The 12763-nt window shown below is 52.7% G+C and overlaps 1 protein-coding gene across 3 annotated transcripts in view; it reads left to right on the plus strand.

The window, feature by feature from the left end:
- Positions 1-12763, plus strand: part of ITPKB (inositol-trisphosphate 3-kinase B) — a 91478-nt gene that overhangs the window by 39280 nt on the left and 39435 nt on the right. The window contains exons 2-3 of one of the 3 annotated variants that reach the window (XM_038542809.1): positions 5729-5847; positions 6367-6793. The exons of the other annotated variants lie outside the window; for them this stretch is intronic. Coding sequence (XP_038398737.1) covers positions 5729-5800 — 72 coding nt within the window. The 3' untranslated portion in view covers positions 5801-5847; positions 6367-6793. Of the gene's footprint in view, positions 1-5728; positions 5848-6366; positions 6794-12763 lie in introns of those variants that run through there. 3 annotated transcript variants of the gene reach the window in all.

Consider the following 12763-nt stretch of genomic DNA (forward strand, 5'->3'; position numbering starts at 1 on the left):
CACCCTTCCCCAACCAGGCCAGGGTCACAGGTGTGGGCTCAGGAGCCAGCTGTTGGGATTTTACTGTCTGCTGGTCATTGGTGCTTGGTAGGAAAAGGAGAAATGAAAGACCATGTTGACACTGGTAAAAATGCACAAAACAGGGTTGTTGTGTGGGGACTATCTCCCTCCCTCCTTTCTTCCTGCTAAAGAAGTTAGCAAATTCCTCAAACCTAGAGATTTGTATGTATACTTTGGGCATTAATAACTCTACAGTCCTAGATAGATCTCTTGGCTCTCTTTCCTGACAGTCATCCAGGGGGCAGTTTGATGAGGATTTGCCCGACCCTGAGGCTCAGAGTCTCAGAGGTGCCACAGGTAGGGCCGAGTGCCAGACTCTCTGGACTAGGATGTGGGCCTTGGATTCCAGATCCAGCCTCAGCCACTCTGCCTAGGGTTGGGGGAGGATCAGCACTGGTTTATGTGAAGGGTTCCAGGGCTGCAAAGCCAGAGTGCTTTTTTTCGAAGCTTACCCCTTTAAAAGTGATTTCCACTTTCTTATTTATTTTAAGATGCTTTGGGACTTGTGTTTATGAGATCTCTTCCCACCATTTCATGTGACTTGGGACATAACGCAGAGATGATGTTCTTTTTACTCAGATGGAAAACTGGCCTGGGCCGGGGCCTACGGAAAACTTGGAAAACTTTGGAAGCCAGGCAAGCAGGATCCCTCCCCCCGCCAAAATAAAACCCCAAACACACAAAACAAAACAACAAAACAAACAAAAAAACCCCAAACAGTTTGTTCTGAGAGGCAGTCCAATGTAATAGAGTGTAAACTTTGGGGTCAGGTGACTCACGGGTGGTTCTAGCTCTGCTCCTTGGTATATTGCTGAATTTCTTCTTAAAAACGTGACAGCTGGGGCACCTGGGCCGCTCAGTGGTTGAGTGCCTGCCTTTGGCTCAGGGCGTGATCCTGGGGTCCTGGGATCAAGTCATGCATTGGGCTCCCTGTGAGGAGTCTGCTTCTCCCTCTGCCTGTGTCTCTGCCTCTCTCTGTGTGTCTCTCATAAATAAATAAAATCTTAAAAAAAAAAAAAAAGGAAGTGACAACCACAGGGGTTGTGAAGGCTCTGGGAGAAGTGAAGACACGACAGCTGCACACAGTAGGCCCTTTGATAAATGCTGGTCTCCTTGCAGACCTTTTATCCCTGTCCTACCAGGGCTGTTACTGTTCTTCCCTGGCTCCTGGTAAGTCACCCATTTGGGCTTCAATGGGTGCCTGGGAGCCCAGAACACCCAGGGAGGGCTTCCTTGGACTGGCCGTTGCCAGCCTTTGGAAGGAGGGCCTGTGAAAGCAAGTGCAGCTCCCAGCACTCCTTCATACCTGGGTTTTGCCTTGGAGTCATTTAAACCTGAGCTCATCCTGTACAATGACATGATGGGGGGAGAGGGAGGCAGTCTGTATAGGGCGCTGGCCTTTACAGCATTATTAGTGTTGGGGAAGAAGCTGAAATGGGTCATTCTTGAGAACAGAGTTTTCCTGAAGACACGGTCCTAGGACTAGCAGGTGTCTGTTCATTTTCCTCCATTAAAATTACTGGCTCTGCTCGGTATCAGGCCAAGTGTACTAGGCAAATGCTGCTTTGCAGATGATGGGAGGGGGTTCTGTTATTCTAGGTCCTCCACTTCCTGCCCAGGCTGAGGCACTCAGGAACACTCGGGGGTTTTCCTGGGGCTGGTTTTAGAATGCTGCACATGCCGAGTCCTCCCCAGACCTGCTTGGCCCTGCCTGCCATGGTCATCAGGGGTCTTATGGCCTGAGGTTGGGAAGAGAGTAGAAGAAATCAATCTTAAAAAAGTGTCTATGTTTATTTCAAGGGAAACAATGTGCATCCTTACCCACAAAGAGAACAAGCTAGTTTGTAAAAATTGGAGTAAAATACACATCACATAACACTTACCATCTCAATCATTTTATTTTATTTTTTAAAGATTTTATTTATTCATTCCTGAGAGACACAGGGAAAGAGGCAGAAACACAGGCAGAGACAGAAACAGGCTCCCTGCGGGGAGCCTGATGTGCAATTCCGTCCCAAGACCCCGGGATCATGACCTGAGCTAAAGGCAGATGCTCAACCACTGAGCCACCCAGGTGCCCCCATCTCAACCATTTAAAACTGTATTTCTGTGGCAGTGAGGACATTTGGACTATTGTGTAACTCTTACCACTGTCCATCTCTAGGGCTTTGCCATCTTTCCCAATTGAAACCCTGTCTCCATGAAACAGCTCCCCTCCCCATAACCACCATCCTCCTTCCTGTCCCTGTCACCAGCTCCTCCAGGTGCCACCTTGGGGTGGAATCACAGTGTCTGTTTTTACGACGGGCTTACTCCTTTTAGCACAAAGTCCTCAAGGTTCATCCAGGTCATCGTAGCAGATGTCTACACTTCCTTCCTCTTTAAGGCTGAGTAATATTCCGTCGTGTGTATCTGCCACCTTTGTGTGTCCATTTATCCATCTGTGGACACTCGGGCCGTTCCTACCTTTCAGCTCTTGTAAGAAGCCAGTTTTGGCAGATGGTCCTCTGTATGACTAAGTGAGATATGTGCGGATATCTTTGAGTGCCTGTCTGCTGGAGTTTATGTAAGTAGGGCAGAAGAGGCCTGGTTCCTATCTGGAGAAGCTCTCCCTGCCACCTGGCTTGTGAAAGGCTCTTGACGAAAGGGTAAACAGGGAGCGCTTAGAGGCCAGACTCCAAGTTGGACACACACGCAGCAAGCTCCTGCCTTGGGTCCTGGCTGCGGTGGAGCTTCCCTGCACCCAGTGGCCAGTGCATCCTGCATTGGGGGGATCTGCTCCCTGCAGGGCAACAGTGGTGGGAGGGCAGCCTGGAGGTGGTGGCCCGGGCCAGCACCAGCTCTGTCGTTTCCAGGTTGGGGGACTCTGGCTAAGTACTTAGCCCCTCTCAATCTCAGCCTTTGCATTGAAGAGGACTTTTATGTGTGTGTATCAAAGGCAAAACATCAGGGGTGCCTGAGTGGCTCAGTGGGTTCAGCATCTGCCTTCAGCTCAGATCATGACCTCAGGGTCCTGGGGTTGAGCCCCACATCAGGCTCCCTGCTTAGCTGGGAATCTACTTCTCCCTCTGCCCCTCCCCTGCTCACGTGCTCTCTCTTGCTCTCTGTCTCAAATAGATAAAATCCTAAAAAAAAAAAAAAGGTAACACATCAAAAGCTGTCAGCCCAGTTGGTGCATGCTCAGAAAATCTCGTGTTTCCCTCCTCCTCCCTTCTCTACCCCAAGTACCTTACTGGGAAAGACCTTGTTTGATTTACCTCCAGGAGCCCCCTGGCCTAAAAGGAATCTGACACACAGTAGGGCTGCTAGTTGAACACTTGGAACATTATGCTCAACACTCTGTGTCAACCAGTGGCTCTTCTACAGTTGGACTTTGCAAAAATGTTTTGAGCAAACACAGCACCATGGCCCGAGGACAGGACCTCCGAAGGGGACCACTTCGAGGGAAATATAATTTATTCAGATGGGTAGATTCTGGCTTGCCTGAAAAACAGAAACCTAATATTGGCACCAGGACTTTTTTGGTCATTATCTCCTTCGCTGTGTTTTTTAAAAGATTAGTGGTTGAAGCTATAAAAATATGTTGGTTGTCAGATGTCTTGGCAAGAAAACCTATCCCGATGGCTTTAGGAATTTTTGTAGAGCCAGACATCTCTTCTGGGAGAGGGCTGTTTTGGTCAAATCGCTGGACAGTACCTGGAGAAGGTCAGAGCACAAACTTGGGCAGCTTGGAGCTGGTAGCCTGAAATGTGCGTGTCTGTGAAGTAGAAAGGATTGGGTATGGGGGGGATTGAATAGTGGCTTGTGGTGAACTCTTCATGTTGGTCTGGGGATGATGTCTTTTGACTTCAGTCTGGGTGGCCTTGGGCAGAGGGCTGGACACAGGGGGCCCTTGAAGCTGAGGAGCAGCTGTCATGCCATCCGGCCCCACTGGTGTCTGGGTGGCCCCATCTCTGCACCAGGCTAGGCCCCCAGGTGAGTGGATCTGCTGGCAATCAGGGAACTCTGAGCTCGCTCATGCACCTATGGCTTCCATGCAGATGGCTGTTCCAGGCACACCAGCCAGTCTCCTTGCATCCTAGGCTGGTCCCCAAGCTGAAGATCAGAAACTGGGCAGCTGGGTGTGACATGGCTGGGCGGGGGGAGGGTCGGAGACCCAGCAGGCCGGACTGGCACCTCTTTCCAGCCCACTTTTGGCAGCCGGTGTGGGTGGTGGGTGAGACATCTGCTTTCATCCAAGGATGGGAGTCATTCACTCGTGGCTCCTAATGAGCGCTCTTCACAGGTAGCTTATAGTGCTGTGGCCCGTGGCCCAAATATTTGGCAGCATTCTGCCCTTTTTCTGCCTTCCCTTCTTGACCAGAGTGTGGCTTGCACCACGCCGAAGTGTAAATGACGCGATGGAGAATTTCATTTTTTAGTTCATTCCTTTTGGCTCACTGATGGCAATACTAGAAACCCAAGACATGACTTGTGTCCCACAGCAGTGAGGCAGGAGTGGTCCAAGCCTTCCTGCACCCTGCGGGTTCTGACTCCAGCACCCCAGCCCAAGGCTGGCTGCTCCAGGGGGGCTCTCATCGTGGCAGCAGCTCTGTACCCTAGGCGCCCCTCGGCATGCCACACTCTGCCCCAGCACCCCTGGCCCTGGTCACCATCCGTTCTCACCACCAGCAGCCCCCAGGACGCAGTGGCAGGTGCACGCTTACCACCCAGGACAACGCCTTAGCAGGGACTGGACACACACCCAGGCCCTCTGAGATATCCTCCCCCCGACATCGTGCATAGCTACTTATTACATTTCAAAAAGGAATGCTAGTTAGATAGGAGGTGCAGGCATGCCCTGGAGATAGCCTTTTAGTGCTGGTAGCTTTGGAGAGTACCCTGGCCTGCGAGTTTACTGAGGTTCAATGTCGGCGTGGGTCTGTGCTGTGGTGCGGGACCATCACGGCGCACCTGGAGGGTAAGTAAGGGCAGTGCAGAGTTTTCTGTGTCCCCTCCAAGCTTAAGGAGGCTTAGACAGTCTGATCCTTTAGAAGCTATCCCCAGTTCCCCAAAGCCCGAGGTGGATCCCAGCTCTGGCCTAGGAGATGCTGTAGGGGGCCTGAATCTAGTAACTGTACCTGTGTGAACCTGAAGCAACTTTCTGCTTCCTTTGGTAACTAACCATGACCTCCTTTCCAGTTAGTACCAGTTGTGCCCAGAGATGAAATGAGGCCCACCAGGTGTCTGGAGGATTGGAGACATTCAGCCAGCAGAGCCTTGCTGTTGATCTCCGGGGCAGAGGCTTCTGTGAGCTGGCCCCTGCCTGCCCGCCTCCACTGCCTCCCTGTCACAGCAGACAAACTGTCGGGAAGCGTGCTGGCCTGGCCTCCCCTTGGTTTCTCCCGAGGGTCCCTGGCGAGCCGTGTGCGTGGGCCTCCCCTAGCGTGCCAGTGGGTTGTTCTCTCATCCTGTGGCAGCAGCCTGGTGAATCTGGAGCTGGCATCTCCTCCACCCTCTTCCCACCCTTTACCTGCTGCCCACACAGTCCTCAGCTCCCCATCACCCCATGCTCACCTGCCCGGGGAGAACCTCTGCCCCCTGTGCTGCCTGCACTCAGAAGCCAGCCCCTCACTCCCTCAGATCTAGAGCCTCCGGACCAGAAGGGGATTTTTTTTTTCTTTTTTAGCTTCCACAGCGTGTTTGGACTTTTCATCAGTTCATTTTACAGATGCTGCACTCAATACTTTGTACGTGCTAAACATTCCAGCTGAGCGAGCCTCAGGACCTGCCACGGAGGAGCTGGAGGTGTAACTTGTCATGGAGATATGCAATCAGATTGTGGGGCTCAGGAGCGGCAGGGGCAGGGTGGTGTGGCATGGCTGGGGAGGGAGGACTTGTGCCCTGGGCGTGCTGGGAATCTCCCCAGCTGGCATCTTTAAAGGTGTCTCAGAAGCAGGGACAGTTGAGCCAGGTGTTGGGTGTCGACTTGGATGTTTGTGGCTAGACAGAGAGGGAAACAAGATTCCAAATTGAGAGATCCCACAGCCCAAACCTGTGACAATGTGGCGGGACCGGGAGATGGTGAGTGGTACCTAAGGGAGCTGGGGGTGAGGACCTGGGGTCTCTATACCAAGGGTGCTGAATGTGCAGCACGTGCCAGCTGGATTTTGGAATGCGCACTCTTGAGCAACTAAAATGTTCTGTGGGCGACAAGAGGACCTGTTGGGTTTTGAGAGTGGCATCAACAAATCTAGGTATCTAGAGAGGTGGTAACTCTGAAGAGAGGGACTTTGGGGTGCCTCCCTTACCATGTTGTTCCCGTAGAAGGACTGCTTTCCTCCTGGTGCCTGAAGACCATCTTCTTCATCCTCCACCTTGCCTTTGGAGTCTCCCCAGGCTTTAAAAGGGAAGCAGAAATCAGTAGTTTCTCATGACCCTGTTCTGCCGTCCCTGGGGAGGACCAGCGGATGAACCCGATGCCAAGTCCCACCTTGCAGCCCCGCACCAATGCCACCTCTGTGTGGAGGGAGGGGGCGGAGGGTGGGAGGCAGGAGCCCTGATGGGCAGCACAGTGGCCCTGGTGCCTGTGGACTCTGATCCCACTGGTGTGCCTCCGGGCAATCCCATAGGCCCCCTGTGCCTGGCTCTTTGTTTCTCTGCCTCCACATGAATGACTGCCTGCCTTCTGGAGGCTCCGTGAAGAGCCCAACAAATGCCCTCTGAGAATGTCCTTGTAAGAGCATGAGGCCTGGCATCCTCTGCATTCACTTGTGTCCTTCCCGAGGGCTTGCTCACCAGCTTCCTCTGTGGCAGAAAGGACTCTCCGCCCCAGGTGGGCTCTTAGAGATGATTCTGGGACAGGAATGATTTGGGGTTTGTATGGACTGAATCTGTGGGTTCCCCTCTCAGGAAACTAGCTCCCTTTTGTCCCCCTCCCCTGGCTCCCTGGCTGGGGTGGGCTGCTTTGTGGATCCAAATGTAGGCAGTCCATGCAGACTTTGGAGAGGGGACAGTGGGGTGTCCTGGTTGGGCTCATCCCCTCCTGGAAGCCTTGTACCAGGCAGGCCACCTGCAGAGCACCTGGCAACCAATGAGCATGTTTCTCTTACAATGAATTCTTCGGGTGGGGGGCAGGGGGGACAGGAGTGCTGTCCTTCCACATCTCCTTACTGGGAAACACTTAACACTGGTTCCACTCCCTTTTCCTTGGTTCTGTTCCTAAGAGCCCTGGCGTCAGAACCTCGTGCCAAGGGTGAGAACTGGCTGCCGTATGGGCTACCTTTCTACTGCTACATTGATTCTCTGTGTTGAAACTTCCCCTGAGACCCAGAAAGCCAGACGGTTTGTCAGTTTGGGGCATGCCCCAGGGTATTAGCAGGACACCCATGCCTTCTGTAGCTGGAATTGAAGTTTCCACTTTGGACCAACAGCTTATAAACCCTCCAGCATTAGTGTTGCTAAGATGAAAGCTGCTTCTTGGGGCACAGACTTCTGTAAGGTGCTTGGTGGTTGGATTTTAGTCCTCTTTCACCCTGGCCTTGGGCAGGTGGCTCTGCCTTTTCTCAGATGGGGATACAGGAGAGGCAAAGCAAAGAGGTGCACAGTTTTAGGATCAAGACTCAAAGGAGTCACCTCCCCCTCCATTGCCCCATTTCCCAATTGGATACCACCCAGCAAGCAAGGGGGAAATGGGCAGGGGGCACGGGGACATGGCATGGTGGACGGCAATGAGTTCTTGGCATGCAGACACGGATTCAGGTCCCAGGTTTGCTTCTAAGGAATTCTGTGACCTCGAGCGAGTCCGGGGATCTGCTGAGCCTCTGTGTTCTTACTGGGGAGTCGGGGCATCTTAGCAGCCATCACCTGCTTCACAGGGCTGTTTTGAGCATCATGAGAACAATATATGTAAAAGAGAGCTCCATTGAGTGGACGGATGTGAAAGGAGAACAGAGAGAAAGGAAAAGGAGAAACAGCCCCATTGGCAGCAGGGTGTTTTGTGCTGGGCTGCTCTGGGCACGAACGGGAAACTGTTGTTCTGGAGCTGGGATTCCCCGATCCTCTCTGTCTTGGGACACCTGTCAAGATTCCCAGGGTTTAGCTCTTCCACCGGGTTTGCCCATGTTTGTAGAGAACAGGTGACAGGTTGCTGGGCAGTGGCTGCCCCTCTGGGGCCTGGCTGCCCGCAGAGCGTCACCGGGTAAAGTAGGAGGGTGAGAGTGGGTGTGGGTTCCCCAGGTGGACAGACCCGTCTTGGGCAGAGCTGCTTGGGGTGACACAATCCAGTCTAATTGCCACCCACTTTGGGAGGTGGAGCTGTGGCCAAATGCGCTGACTCTCTCTAAACCTACGCCTCCTCTGAGGCTGAACTTGGACATAAAGAGAGGCCTGGAGGTGGGGATGCTGGAGCGCCAAGCAGGCTGAGTCCCACCCTGCCTGTCTCCCTCAGCCACGTTTAGTTTCTTGTGGTTGGCACTGCTCCTCCCCAAGGAAGTGTGATTCTCGCTCCTTCCTGGGGTCCCCTTCTGAGGGGCACTGTCAGCCCACAGCCCCTCTTCTCTTCATACCAAACACAGGCTAAGCCCCAGTGCATTTGGTTGTTCACAGCTCTTGGCATCATCCACCCAGTACCTAATATGTGCCAGGCAGTGTCCTGGTACAGTTAGTTCTTAAAACAGCCCTGCGGGTGGTGTGTTATCACCCCTATTTTACAGGTGAGGAAAGTAAGGCTCAGGACCTGTAAGTGGCTTGGCATCGGTCACATGCTGGGCAAAGTGCTAGAGCCCGGATTCAGACTTCTGCTTCCTTGGCTCTAAAACTTTGGCTCTCCCTTGCCACCTTGCCTGTCACTCCTGACAGGAGAAGCAACAGAAGTCCCTCTGGGATTTCTTTGTTCTCAAGAACCCTCGCGTGGCTTGCTAAGTGTTACTCACTGTTTCCAAGTTCTTTTGGGGCCAATGTGACAAAACACCAGCCCAGTGGTTCTCCCCTAGGAAACATGGGGGAACTTTGGAAGGTTGGAAACGTGGGGGCCTTCACCAGTCCTCTGTGCCAGACTGCAGTCCACACCAATTAAGTCAGAATCTCTTGAGAGCGGGACTCCGGAACAGTGGTCAGAAAGTTTGCAGGTGACACTCATGTGTTGCCAGGGTCACAGACCGCTGCACTCACCTGCCAGCCTCTAGCTGTTGGTGTTCCTGTGCTCCTTTGAATAATGAAGGTTGAAATGATAGCACCTGCCTGGGATCCTTTAAGGGGCCGAAATATCCTCCAGCCCAGCCTTCTGGGTGGCCTGCCTATCTGGCTACAAACTTTCCAGATAGCTCTGCCATGACTTCTTATTTAATGGCATCATTCTTCCTGGGAGCTTCCACGCAGCATCTGAACTCCCAGCCCGGGGCCTGGGAGACAAATGTTAGAACACAGTCGTTTTGAAGGGGGAAGTGAGGTATGGTCAGGCGAGTTGTATTCTACAGGGTTGCCAAATGATGGTTCGCTAACAGCCCTGCACTCCCTTTCTCAGTGCCTCTGTTAAAGCATTTAAATATTGCTCCCATGGGAAAGAACAAAGCTCCGATCCAAATCTGAATGATGCAAAAATATGCAAATTGGTTTGTAAAAAAAAAAAAAACATGTAATTTTTAAATGTAATCTTTCACCTTGATATAGGAGTTCCTCTGCAAGGCAGTTGAGGGGAGGCTGCCTGACATCTGGCAGGCCTCGGTTGGATCTACGCTTTAGATTTTATCAGCTTCTCCACCTCAGCTCCATGCTCTTGCCAGCACCACTGTGAAGACATCAGGATGGATGCAAGCTTTGGCACGGTGCCACGCACATGTGTCCGTGCCACACATGTGAATTCCTTCCCCTTCCATCTCTGCCCCATTTTAAAGATGCTCTGCAGTAGTAAATTTGCTAGCCAACCCTCTGGTGAATGAAGGAACGCTCCTAAGAGCAGAAGCACTAGTCTAGGCCAAAGTGTGATGTGATCCTCAGGGTGGAAAGAAAGCCATCGGGCTTCTCCCAAGGAAGGCGTAGCAGCCCACGGGGCTGAGAAGTGCCCGATGATGGACCTTCTCACTAGACCACTGGGTCTGACATGGTGAGGGGTGGCAGACGGTCAGTTTTCTGACCAGGGTGCTCAGCTGAAAGGCCGCCAGTGGTGGCATGAATCATCCTACAATCCTGGGCGAATTCTGTTTTCAGAGGACACTGTCAGGTGGAAACACTTCGTTCCTAAGCAGACCACTTTCTATTTGGGGACTCTTTCATGGGGCTCTGAAGGAACACGCCCACTTAGCCTACTCACAAGGGGTGTGTGTGTGTGTGTGTTGGGGGTATGATGAGGTCTTGCATTCATCAGCATGAGTTTCAACATTCTCCGGTTCTCCCAGGGACAGGTTAGCTCTGGTGGCCAGTGGGTTTCAAGGTAAGGGGGCAGCATGAATCCTCAGGTGAGAGCAGGTGTTAAAAATGCCTCTTGGACGGTAGTTCCCTGCCTCTGCCTTTCCTCAGGCTTGACTGCATCTCAAGCAAGCTGAGCTTTTTCCCTGAGAAGTCCCTAGATTGGATGCTGGCCTCTTTGCCAACGTCCTGGCTCAAGGGCCTGGGCCCTTTTTTTCTCTCCTTCCCCAAAGTGTGAGATATTGCTTCCTTAATAATGCCAAGGTATCATGGGTAACTGCACAGCAGGTGGTGGTAAAGTCCAGGCTGCAGTCACGGTTTCTGCACAAGGACCCAAACACCAGCATTTGTCTCATCCGGGACTGTGTCTGTGCCTGCTGCCAGGACTCAGCTGCCCTCAAGCTTTCCCACCTTCCACCTCTGCCAAAAGGGATTTAGAACATCGATGCTGCCTCTCAAATCTCAAGAAATGCCATAGAACTGGAGGTTATTATGCTGAGTGAAGTCAATTGGGAGAAGGACAAACACATGGTTTCATTCATATGGGGAATATAAAAATTAGTGAAAGGGATTATAGGGGAAAGGAGAGAAAAATGAGTGGGAAATATCATGAGAGGGTGACAAAACATGAGAGATTCCTAACTCTGGGAAACGAACAAGGGGTAGTAGAAGGGGAGGCGGGCGGGGGGATGGGGTGACGGGGTGACCCGGTGATGGGCACTGAGGGGGGCACTTGACGGATGAGCACTGGGTGCTATACTCTGTGTTAACAAATCGAACCCAATAGGGATCCCTGGGTGGCGCAGCGGTTTGGCGCCTGCCTCTGGCCCAGGGCGCGATCCTGGAGACCCGGGATCGAATCCCACGTCGGGCTCCCGGTGCATGGAGCCTGCTTCTCCCTCTGCCTGTGTCTCTGCCTCTCTCTCTCTCTGTGTGACTATCATAAATAAAAAAAAAAAAAAAACAAATCGAACCCAATAAAAAAAATACAAAAAAAAAAGAAAGAAAGAAAGAAATGCCATTCGGATTTCAAGAAGGGGGGAGCGCTCTGTCCAGGGTCCGGCTGATGCTGATGCTGATGCTGATGCTGATGCTGATGCTGATGCTGATGCGGGCCTCCCCAGCCGGCGGCCCCGCCCTCCGCCACGCCCACCGCGCATCGCCACGCCTCCCCAGCTTGCCGCCTTCCCGGCTCTCCGCTTCGCCCCGCCCTCCTGCGCTCGGCCCGCCCCCTGGGCTTCGCCCTGCCGCGCTCCGGGGCAGGCTCCCCGCCTTCACTATTGAAGTGCGCCCCGGGGCGGGTCGCCAGGAGGTGGTTGGTGCCCTTCAGCAGGTGCAAGCGCAGACGCGGGGCGCGGGTGTCCATCTCAGTGGGAAGCACCAGGTCTGGGGTCTTCCTGCATGTCCCCCTCTCTCCCTCCAGCATTGCTTCAGTGAAGTTGAGACATGGGAGACACAGAGAGAGACAGAGAGGCAGAGACACAGGCAGAGGGAGAAGCAGGCTCCATGCAGGGAGCCCGACGTGGGACTCAATCCCGGGTCTCCAGGATCACGCCCTGGACTGAAGCCGGCGCTAAACCGCTGAGCCACTGGGGCTGCCCCCAAAGTATACTACTCTTTTGTGTCATTCTGATAAGGAAGAAAATCTGCATTTTTCTGATCCACTTTCTCCCTAAAAAACACTTCAGAAGGGAAGCAGGATCTGAACGTGGGTCAGTCCCCACAATTCAGCTTTTTTTGAGACTATCCCAAACCACAGAATTTAAAGGCCAGCCATTATTAGTGAGCTTATGTGATTAATCCTTCGATTTTGTGGACTGACAGAAGTGGATGACTTGCTAGGGGGTACAGAGTCAGCTGCAGATGCGGGATGCAGAAGAACCCAGGGCTCTTCCCCAAACTCCAGGAGCACTGAGGAAGACAGCCCTTTTTGATTGGAGATCTATCATAAGGCATAGAAGCGGAGAATTATATGACAAAGGAATAGTTTTCCCTGGAATTCTGGTACATCCTCATCTCTTCTTACAAATGGAAACAGTGACATTTTACAAGATGTAAAATGGATTTTGCCCCTGCCCCCACTATTGGAAGGAAACACCAGCAAGTGGATGGAGAGGCAGAGGGCTCTGGCTTGGAGAGGCACCCAGTTCTTTGGGACACATGGAGTGATCTCTGAAGAAGTTGACCTGGAGACTCAGCTAGCCCATGTCCCTTCTCCGGGGCAGTCACCTTTGCCTCTCAATAGCACCTCCCCTGGGACCTGCCCCCTGAGATGCCCCCCTCTTTCTGGCATCCACTCTGAACCTGCCGTTTGTTTCTT

The sequence above is a fragment of the Canis lupus genome, chromosome 7 (genome assembly GCF_011100685.1).
Source record: "Canis lupus familiaris isolate Mischka breed German Shepherd chromosome 7, alternate assembly UU_Cfam_GSD_1.0, whole genome shotgun sequence".
Classification (NCBI taxonomy): domain Eukaryota; kingdom Metazoa; phylum Chordata; class Mammalia; order Carnivora; family Canidae; genus Canis; species Canis lupus.